Here is a 10,141-nt window from a genome sequence, read left to right on the forward strand (position 1 = left end):
CCCATACTCGCAAAGCAAGTCTCGCAAAGCGAGTGAAAAGTTCGACTGCAGTACCGTTGGCTTGGTTAGAGAGGCCACCCTAATGTCCACACTTACACCCACTTAGGCACTCAGACACTTGCCAAAGAGGATGCGGGCGTGCGGCAAAAGGATTCATTGCCAAAAGGGGAAGCGCAAGGCAAGACGCGGCGGTGGCAGAAGGTGGAAGCCGCAACCTAATTACATGTGGTACGGCCGCACCAGCTATCCATTGGGGCCAGGCAAACAGGGGGTGATGGGGCAGGATGGGGCAGGATGGGTGGGCCGAAAGAACAGACAGTCGTAGAGAAGGCCCCGTTATGAGTTATGAATCTGTGCTGAGGCACAGCAAATATTTATGGAGCGCTTGTTGTGAATGGCAGGCCAGCAGGAAAGGGGGCAGAGAGAGAGAGAGAGCGGGGGCAAAGTCGGTGAAAATGAGATGGAAAGGATATAATTCATTTTCCTTTTGGGGGAATCCTCAATACTCTAGTTGGAGAATTTGGCAGGACTTGTAAGTTAACTTGAAAATTAATTATATACAAATAATCTTTTTGAGTATTTAATGTTTTTTAATATTCCTTTCTATTAAAAAATAAGACTACAAAGGATAATAATTCGTCAATATCCTTTCAAAGGACATGCAAAAAAATGAAAATTAGGCCTATGGCAGCATCTTTTCAACCTCGAGCCAAGCAAACAAAAGCCATCCTCACAATCGATTGATTTGCAAGGACAAGAACACAGCAAAGGACTGCCACTGTTCGCCAGTTTAATACGCAGGATAACAGGCTTTTAATTAATGCACAAAAAAGCACTCACTCTGCTACACCCACTCTGCTACACCCACCTGCCACCCACCCCTCGGGCGGTGTGTCAAGTGAATCTGCGAAACTGAATAAAAATCCGAATTCATTTCGGCCGAAGGATCCACTTTGTAAGCTGCAGAGCCTGGCAGCCGGAGTGTAGGTCAAGGCCCTTTCGAAAACGGAGCTCGTGTAATCGCATCCTGGCCATAAACTATTAACTTGCTGCTGTCACCACCGTTTTGTGTTGTGTGCTGCAACACGCCAGTGGAGAGTGCACAAATACGGGGCCACAGTGCACTGCGGAAAGTGACTGGCACTCATCTTTTTCAAGGAAGTCTATAGTTAAGAAAAAATATCATACCAGTTTTTAATACACATTTATGAGGAATCAAAATGCGATTCGTTTAAGGATCGGACGAAAATTGGCAAAGTTATAGACATCGCCGTGGCCCATATAAGGAGTTCCTAGCATTTGTTTTTTTTAAAGGGAGCCCATTAGAAAAATTAAAAAAAAATGGGTCAAAAAATTATATCCGAGGTTTAAATGTAGATTTGCAGGGAATATATTTACAAAGGTTTTAGGGTACTCTGTTTAATGATAGCATGCAAATTGGAATAAATACAGACAACAATGTGGGGCTTATAAGCCGTTTTCAAGCCAATTATAAAGTGAGTCCATGGGAAAAAATGGTAAAAAACATATTAAAATTGTGATTATAGGTTTCAATGCGGATAATCAGTTCATGAAGTTCATAAAAATTGGCAAAGACATCGCCTTGGATCATAAATGATTTTCTTAAGCATTAGGAGTTTTAAAAAAAAAAATCCCTTTCGAATAGGAAACTTTAAATAAAGCCTGCAACCATTTCTGAAAGTGCAGCTAGAGAGTGAAAACAATTTGGCACGAATTTGTCATCTCATCGAAGTGGCAACAAATTTGGCTGCAACACAATGGCAGTGGCAACAATGACAATAACAAGGATGATGGCAGTCGCCGAGCCAGCTGCAGTTCCTGGGCCACAGACCTATGGCGGGGAGAAGCGGGGCGGGCGCAAAAGGACATTTATGTGTGTTGTGCAGCCAAAAGAGTAACCCTAATGTGTCAGTGGGGCAGCCCCCCCTGCCACGCCCCGCCCCGCTCCTGTTGAAACTGGAGAACTACTGCTGCTCCTGACAGTTTGCTTGCTTAGCCTCGTTGACACGTTTAGTTGTCAACTAACCCACACACATCCGCAGGAGATGAGGAGTGAGTGTGTGCATGTGTTTCCGAGTGTGTGTGTGTGTGTGTGTGTGTGTGTATCCATATCCGTGTTCCGTGCAAATCAGGAACAAGTCAAAGGTAAAACGACCCTTGTAATAATGCTGATGGCATCCCAGAAACGAGCCAAAAACGACTCTGTGAGTATGTGGCACACAAAAATGCAAATTCGTTGGCCATTTGGCAAATTGATTTTGCCATTGCAATTGGCCAATATTCAATGAGTGTCCACCGGGTAAAGGGACCATAAACAAATGATAGCCAGTTGAAGTCGAGACCGAAGCGTTTTATGCCCCTGGAAGTCTTACTTAAAGATGAGAGCGTTTCCCGGTGGGGGAATTGGATTTCAATAAGGTAAATGGGGCACTTTCGACCCGGATGTAGCTTTAGGTTCTGGCCCGTTTCTCTATAATGTGAGAGCCTTGATTAAATCTAACAGCCCTCCCATAAGAGCTATGCTTCAGAGATTAAATATATTTGATTTAAACGGAAAACTAATTAAGTGTTGTGGAGTAGCTGTGGAGTAGTTCTCCCTGTAAAGCTTTATGCGGGAAGCGTATTTTCCTGCCCTCTTGACTCTTGACTCTGTGGCAAAGTTCACAGAAACAGAAAACAGAAAACCAACAGCAAAAAACAAAAACAGTAAACAAAATTTAATCAAAGTTTGGACGCAACTCAAATCACAGGCCAGGCCAACTCCACTGTGCATTCGCGTGGCAAGCGTGGCAGGCCTGACCTCCCCCAGCACCCAGCACCCACTTGCCACTGCCACTGCCGGCCAGAAAGAGAGTTTTATAAACTAAAGCGGCGATTTACCTGGTAGTGCAAGTTGTTGTAGTAGCGGGTTATGTATGCGGGCAGCAGCTCGGCCGTCTCCAAGCCGATCCACTGGAACAGCTCCAGTTGCGGTGGCTCCGCGGTGGCGGTGCAAGTGGTGTCCGCGCCCGTACCCGTGGCCGTTGCCGTTCCGGTGGACAAGTTGTCGCAGCAGCAGCGGCAACAGCAGCACGCCTCCGCATTCTCCTCCTCCATCCAGAAGAAGGCGCCCCGATAACTTTCTGGCTTTTATCAATTTATAATTTGATTATTTGTTCCTCGCACAAAACATTTAATTCTTCCCCTCCCAGCTAGTCGCTCTAGTCCTTTGTAGTTGTTATCCTGGCTGGTTTCCCCCTATGTTCTTGTTGTTGTTGCGTTGGCGTAACACATTTGAATTTAAATTGAGTTATGGCTGCTTGACAGCGACTGGCGGTGGAAGCGGAGGTGGAGGAGGAGTATCTTCTTGTGCTGCCAATTTATGAGCACGGCAACGGCGTGTCCCCAGCGCCACGGCGCATCCCCGAGATTCCGGATGGAGCTGCTGCTGCTATTGCTGGTCCTGCCTCGGATCCTGCTACTGCTGGTTGCCATTTTGTCAATTGCTCCCATGTGGATTTTGCCGCCAAACACGTGGGCCGTTGTGCCTGTGTTTTGTTTTTTTTTTCCCCCGTTTTTTTGACGGAGGTTACGGCGGAAACTCGCGCGCGTAATTGGCACACTCAGTCGCACAGCGAGAAACTAAAAGAGACGGGACTGGGTACTGGGTACCGGGTACCGGGTTGGGAAATGGGCACGGGGCTTCGGGTCCCTGTCCGCGTCCGTGTCCGGGTAAGCGTCCTGTTAATTGGGTCAAACGAGCGGTGCGGGGCTGCCACTTGAGAAATAGACTCTCGACTCGAACTAGAACTCGAACTGAAACTCAAACTGAACTCTCAACTTGACGAAGGTTTCGGTGGCCACAATTCACCGAGGAGCCGAAGCCGTAGCCGGAGCAGGGGCAGGATACGGATGCCGTCCCACATTCGGCGCCATTTTTACACATCAGCGAGCAGGCGGCAAATAAATCCGCATCCGAATCCGAACCTGACGTTCCCCAGCGGCGACTGCGCCGCAAACTAAACTGAAATCTCGGGTGCGCGCTTTTTGTTTAAGTCAATCACGAGTGCTCCGTTGTGTTGCAACATGGGTTAAGTGCAGGGCTAGAGGGAGCGGGCCAGCGGAACAGCCAGCAGGAGCGAGAGGGCCAGAGTCCTCCAGAATGAGAGGCCCGACTGCAGTTGGCTGCAAGTTGCAGAGAGTGCGAGAGCTTTGCAGCTTTCCTTGGACATTGGCTTTGTGGTTGTAGTTGTTGGTGTTGCTGTAGTGGTAGTGGATAGTGCAGCCCTGGTGGACCATCAGCAGCATCAGAAGCACTATGGGTGGCCAGCCCCCTGCCACCCCCGCCGAGTTGTGTATATAGCATTAACACATTCGTTCATGGCTTTCATCGCTGGGCCTGCGTTTCCCTGCAGTTGTTCATCTTTTTTCGCCCCCTCCAACCCGCCATTTCTTTTATTTCTTTCCAGCTAGCTGCTCGGATTTATGAAAATGAGACTCCTTGACTGGGTGGGGGGCTTGCGTCACACCCAAAGACAGGCAGACAGGCAGCGGTCCGAGGGCCACAAGAGGCGCATAAATAAATAAAGGAGGAAAATCTGGGAAAACCAGTCGCAGGCAGCCGCAAAAAGTGTAGTCTGCTTCAAGGAGCAATTAACGACAGTGGATGGCACAGAGTTATGTTATAGCATTGCGTCCATATCACACTCTGGCAGTCCACTCCGCCAAATACCACCAAAACCACCCACCAAGCACCACCCACAACCGCCAACCCATCAACCAGCGAGTCGGGGAAAAAGTATTCTTTATAGTATACCCTAGCCCTGGGTCGGGGTACATGGGGCATGGGGGAGGGAGTAAACCAATGAGGAGCTTAGGCCGAGTCTGGCAAATAATTGGATACTCGTGGGAGGATGAATCCTTGCGTACATAAATACTCCTCAGAGTTGTCCTTTTCAAGTTCCCTCATTGGACCACATTAAAGCTTCACTTTGAAGACTGCACCCCGCCGTTGAAGAGGGTACGACCCGTGGACCCTAGCTCTCCTGCTTTTCAAATCTGTCAACATTATGTTGGCAGGTCCTGTCGGACAAAGCCTTTAAAATTCAAATTTTTAGCGCAAATAACTGAAAAGTCATTATTATTGTTTCACAGAGACGTTCTGGTCGAAAAGAATCTTTTTCAATTACAGAATGGTGTGAGCGATGATTTGCATTTCCACCAGGACCAAAAGGACGACCAGGACTGCTTTTTTGCGAACAAAGCGCCATCAAATTGATTACACAAAATGATTTGTAAGAAGTGCTCCACTTTAAAGCTTCTATCCAGCATATTTAATAAATACCCCAGCTAGCCATAGAACAAATTATTATCATGGCCTTCGAATGGATGACAGGCTTTTAATTTTAATAGACGAAGCACATCTACGGTTCGAGTTCTCTCCCGAAACCGAGAACGGATCCCCTGGCCCGGTTTAGAGGCCGGAATGTTATGGATAACCATTAGCCATATCCAATAACACAGCAAGTGAAATCAATTTGATTCCCCACAGAATTCTCCAATAATTTTTTATGCGGCCTCCTCCACCCCCGCAAGGATATTTGATGTTTCGTGGAAACAAAAAGTCCCCCATCCCATCCTTGCTGGCTGCCTGTTTTTGCTTATTTATTTTTTGCTCGCTATCGTTAAATGTTTTTGTGCCCCTTTCGCTTTGCTAGTGGTCCTGCTCCTGCTTCTGAGGAGGTGGGGGTGGAGGTGGAGGGAAGGAGTAGAGTGAAAAAGGATGGCCATATGCCGACGTAGTCGGAACAACGATGGCACTTGAGCCGTGTACTCGTAGCATACTTTTCAGCGCAAAAAGCCCTCGGGAAGGAAAAAGGACTCTGAGTCCGGGAGCCTGGGGCGCGGATGTTGTTGTTGTCGCTTTAGTTATACTAGCTGCTGTGGACTGTCGCTCCTGCTTTTCATTTTGCTTCAGCCTCAGATCCTGCTTCAGCTGTTGTTGTGACTGGTCTACGTCCGAAATTCATTTTGGTTTATTCTGATTAAATTGTTTGTATTTGGTTGCATTAGCTGTTATGTATATACACTACGAGAAATACCTTTTATTTCTAAAATAACATGAGCCTAGCAGTACATAGTTTAAATAATACCATAAGTTTCAGGACATTTTATTTCAAGTACATTGTATTTCTCGCCTTTGAAAAAGGACTGTGCCTAATTGGATTAGCCCACGTTTCTTTGGATATCAGTTAATATTTCCCCCAGTGTGCTTATGTGCCTGTACAGCATTTTGTGTCCGAACGAGTCTCTGTTTAGGCAAAGGATTAGTGACTCTGTCTGCGCCCGAGTCCTGCCAGTGATGGCTCTCCGCCCCGAGCTCCTGGCTCCTGAGCTCCGGAGCGCCTTCTCCTTCTCGGCCTTGTTTGCCCGCACTAAATACATTTCAAATTTGTTTAAGCCTAAGCCAAAGCGAATTGGCCACTCGGACGAGTGGACTGCCGCAGATTGATATGACCACTTGAAGTGGCCGAGCCCTGTGATTGCCGGATTATTGCAAAATAAAGCTTGCCACAAAATGCCCGTCAGAGTAAAAGTAAACAGAGTGAAATGCACAGCCTGCCCGACTCACCTGCATATGGGGGGCGGCCAGGAGCTGGAGCAGCTCGTCCTTGGCATACTTGCCAGCCAGCGAGTTGCCGCCGGCGGTCGATGAGAGCAGCTCCAGGACATCGCGACTGCGACCCACGGCCTCGGCAGCCGGCGCCCTGCCGTTGCTGGTCACCACGGAGGCGGCGATCCTGTCGAACAGTTGCAAAAACTGGTGCAGCCGACTGTCGCGCAGCATGTCCCTCAGCACGTCGGCGTCCACATGGGCGTCCTGCAGCGAATATATGTCGTCCAAGCAGTCCAGGATGCGCTGCACTGCCTCTATGCCAGCCTCCTCGTCGGCCCACTCTTCTGTGGCTGCGGCAATGGGCACTGAAATGATTTTATTTGATTAATAGAGGTTCTTTGCTAATAGTAATAACTAATATAACTAATATAGTATATGGGATAATTATTAACTAAAGTATGTAAAGCAAGATTCTATCTTAAATACATGAAATATAAATCAATCTCTAATTGAACTAAAATCTGAGGTTTGTGGAACAATCTTCAAGAAACTAACTGTCAGCATCAGTGGCGTAAAGGGGATCCATGTTGGTGCCTCCTGCTATGGCCTGCACGGCGCCCTTGAGCTTACGCCGGGCGTTGTAGCGCTTCAATTCCTCCACCGTGTCCGCCAGGTGGGTGCGCTGCAGTTTGTCCCGATCCCGTATCCAGGGATGATCGAGCACCTCGGTAATGGAGAGCCTGTGATGTGGATTGGCGGCCAGCATTTTCATGACTAGATCCTTGGCATTTGCCGAGATGGACTTCCACTCGGGCGCCTCAAACTGGGGATTACAAGGAATGGATTATTTGCTTCATCTACGATCTGGTGTTCAGAACCCACCGATAACCGGCCGCGGGCTATCGATTGCTGCAACCGCACTCCAGATCCCAGGAAGGGCAGCCTGCCGGAGAGCAGGACGTGCAGCATCACTCCGGCGCCCCACACGTCGCATCCCTTTCCGTACAGCCGCCTGGTGACCACCTCCGGCGCCATGTAGTGCGGACACCCGACGCGTCCGTGTGTTTCTATGGTTTCCCGCGTTCCGGGCAGCTGGATGGCGGACCCGAAGCCGCCCAGCTTCACTGGCGCCGAGTTGTCGACGGTGGCGAGCAGGGCGCAGGCGGGACGCACGTCCCTGTGCAGGATATCGTTCTCGTGGCAGTAGCGGAGCGCCTCCAAGATCTGCCGCATATAGTGACTGCAAAAGTTCCAATATGTGAGTTAGATAGCAGAGGATAGTTTGGTTGCGAAGTGCGCTGGTTTTGGAGGTCGTACTATGTCTAATTGAAGCCATAATAGTTAATGATAATATAAATAAGGAGCTATGAGTTTCAGTTTCTTGCTTTTGGATATCAAATGAACAAATATCTCTAATTTTTCTTAAAAACTCTTTCAAAACTAAGCCACAGACAGGCTTATCTATTGAAAAGCATCCTTATTTTCATGAAAATCCTATTTCTTTTGTCCAAAACCAGCACAGATCACAACAGTATCCTTTATCCTCACCAGGCAACTGCCTCGCTGTAGACGAATCCTGCGACAGCCCGGCGCACAACCTCGAAGCACAAGTCGGAGCCCTCCATGCTGCGGAGGAAAGAAAGGAAAATGGATTTAGCAATGTCCTGGCACACCACCGGAGTGACAACTTACAACTCGAAGACCATGTAAAGCATTCCCTCGGAGCTGTAGGTCTCTAGGAGCTCCACGATGTGCGGATGCTTCAACATGTGACATATTGTGGCCTCGCGCTTCAGATCTGAAAAAGGAATGGAAAGAATTGGCGTTGTGAGAGGAGGCAGCGGGCAAGTGGGGGCGGCAAAACAGTGGCAATTAGTTGACATTAGACAGGAGCCGGGGGAGCAGAGCAGAGGGTGGGGTCATGCCCCACCCACTCACATCACCAGCTGGCTGTGGCACTAATGGACTTAGCGCTGACTTATGTGCCTGCCATGTATCATTTAGTCAATGGTCGGAGCCGTTTCATTCCTCTTCCGCAGGACACGCGACCTCTCCAGTCCTGTTTCCCGGCGCCCTTGCACTTGAGCAATTTCTTTTTAATTGGCATCTTGGGCAGGCTGCCCTGGCTGCCGAACTGGGAAACTGGGAAACTGACAAACTGACGACCCTGGGACCATGCTACACGTGTGGCAGCGGCATAATTTTGAATAATTGAGCAGCTTAATTATAATTTATTCACACAGCCTGGAGCCTGGAGCCTGAAGCCAGGAGCCGGAAGTCGGGACTCGGGAGCTGGAAGTCTGCGTAGCCAGGAGCCAAATCGAAGAAGGTCACCTCCTCTCCTACCCACTCCACTCCCATCGATTGCCGAGAAATACACACTCACCCGCTGTGCTCAGTCCCGGACTCGCTGTGAACTTGGCCACATCAACGATTTTGACAGCAAACTGCTGATTGGACTCCCTGTGTATGCATCGCCTCACGATGGAGAAAGGACCTCTGAAAAAGAGCAAATAGGAGGAGTAAGTGGGTGTGGGTGAGTTTGGATTAAACTTCAATTGGAAGTTGATTGTGTCTAAATGGGAGCAGGGCCAAATAAAATTTTATATTTCCAGAAAAACTGAATGAACTTGTGAGCAAAAAAGGTTAAATAATTTAAGATGAGTATGAGTTACAAAGTAAGTTCCCACTTCATGGAATTCAGTTAAAAATTATCCGTTTATTGCTATTTACGATGCTGGAAAGTGCTGTCAATAAAATGTACTCTTTTTGCAAACAAAATTCCACAAAGTTGGACTTTAAATTGCAACAACTTCTGCGAACGAAGCCCGAACATAAACTAGGATGATCGGGGTCCAGGCCAAGTGACCAACACAGGGAATGTTTGCCGGCAGTGGCATACATTTTTGAATAATGCAAAAGTTCGGGGAGTTTGGAAAGTTTTTTTATTGAGGAGCAAGCGTCGTCCGCCCTCGATGGCGAATAGTTGGATGATTTACTGTCCGTGGGTGTCGCTGGCTGGCTGGGCGTACGGGGCGGATACATAATACATAATGAGATAATGGCTATGGATGCCAGCTGTCAGCGGCAGCATCGGCGAGGATATATAGTCCGCGAGGGGAGCTGTTGGGTTGATGGGGAAAACTTACTTGCCAATGACCTCGCACAGCTCGTAGACGTCGTCAAAGAGAATTTCGTCTTCGGTCATTTTGAATAATTGATGAATTGATGCCTCGACTCAATTGCTTTTTCGAATATTGATGAGTTGTGTCCTGTTTTCTGTTTCTTCCTCCGACTACCGTCTACCGCCTACTGCCTACTGCCTACAGCCCACTGCCCTCCAAAACCCAACACAAAAAATAAACAAAAAAACAGCCGGCCAGTGAACAACTCCAAAAAGTATTCGTTTTCTTCCTCGGTTTCTGTCAGATGTTGCTGTTGCCCCTGTTGCAGTTGTTGCTTCGTTGTTGGTTGGTGTTGTAGATGCGTTGTTCTGTTGTTGTTAGAGATGCATTTTGGGAGCTG

General features: G+C 48.2%; 1 protein-coding gene across 9 annotated transcripts in view; it reads right to left on the bottom strand.

Moving 5' to 3' along the window:
• Positions 1-10,141, bottom strand: part of LOC6499757 (peripheral plasma membrane protein CASK) — a 35,458-nt gene that overhangs the window by 23,432 nt on the left and 1,885 nt on the right. For 6 of the 9 annotated variants that reach the window (XM_044716429.1, XM_044716426.1, XM_044716427.1 and 3 more), the window contains 7 exons: positions 9,766-10,138; positions 9,003-9,115; positions 8,309-8,414; positions 8,165-8,242; positions 7,499-7,856; positions 7,172-7,439; positions 6,632-6,981 (listed from right to left, as the gene is read on the bottom strand). In XM_044716429.1, the coding sequence (XP_044572364.1) occupies positions 6,632-6,981; positions 7,172-7,439; positions 7,499-7,856; positions 8,165-8,242; positions 8,309-8,414; positions 9,003-9,115; positions 9,766-9,824 (1,332 nt within the window). In that variant the 5' untranslated portion in view covers positions 9,825-10,138. Of the gene's footprint in view, positions 1-2,901; positions 3,542-6,183; positions 6,567-6,631; positions 6,982-7,171; positions 7,440-7,498; positions 7,857-8,164; positions 8,243-8,308; positions 8,415-9,002; positions 9,116-9,765; positions 10,139-10,141 lie in introns of those variants that run through there. The other 3 variants (XM_044716439.1, XM_044716436.1, XM_044716437.1) reach the window with 3 other exon arrangements.

This window comes from Drosophila ananassae, chromosome 2L, assembly GCF_017639315.1.
Source record: "Drosophila ananassae strain 14024-0371.13 chromosome 2L, ASM1763931v2, whole genome shotgun sequence".
Taxonomy (NCBI): domain Eukaryota; kingdom Metazoa; phylum Arthropoda; class Insecta; order Diptera; family Drosophilidae; genus Drosophila; species Drosophila ananassae.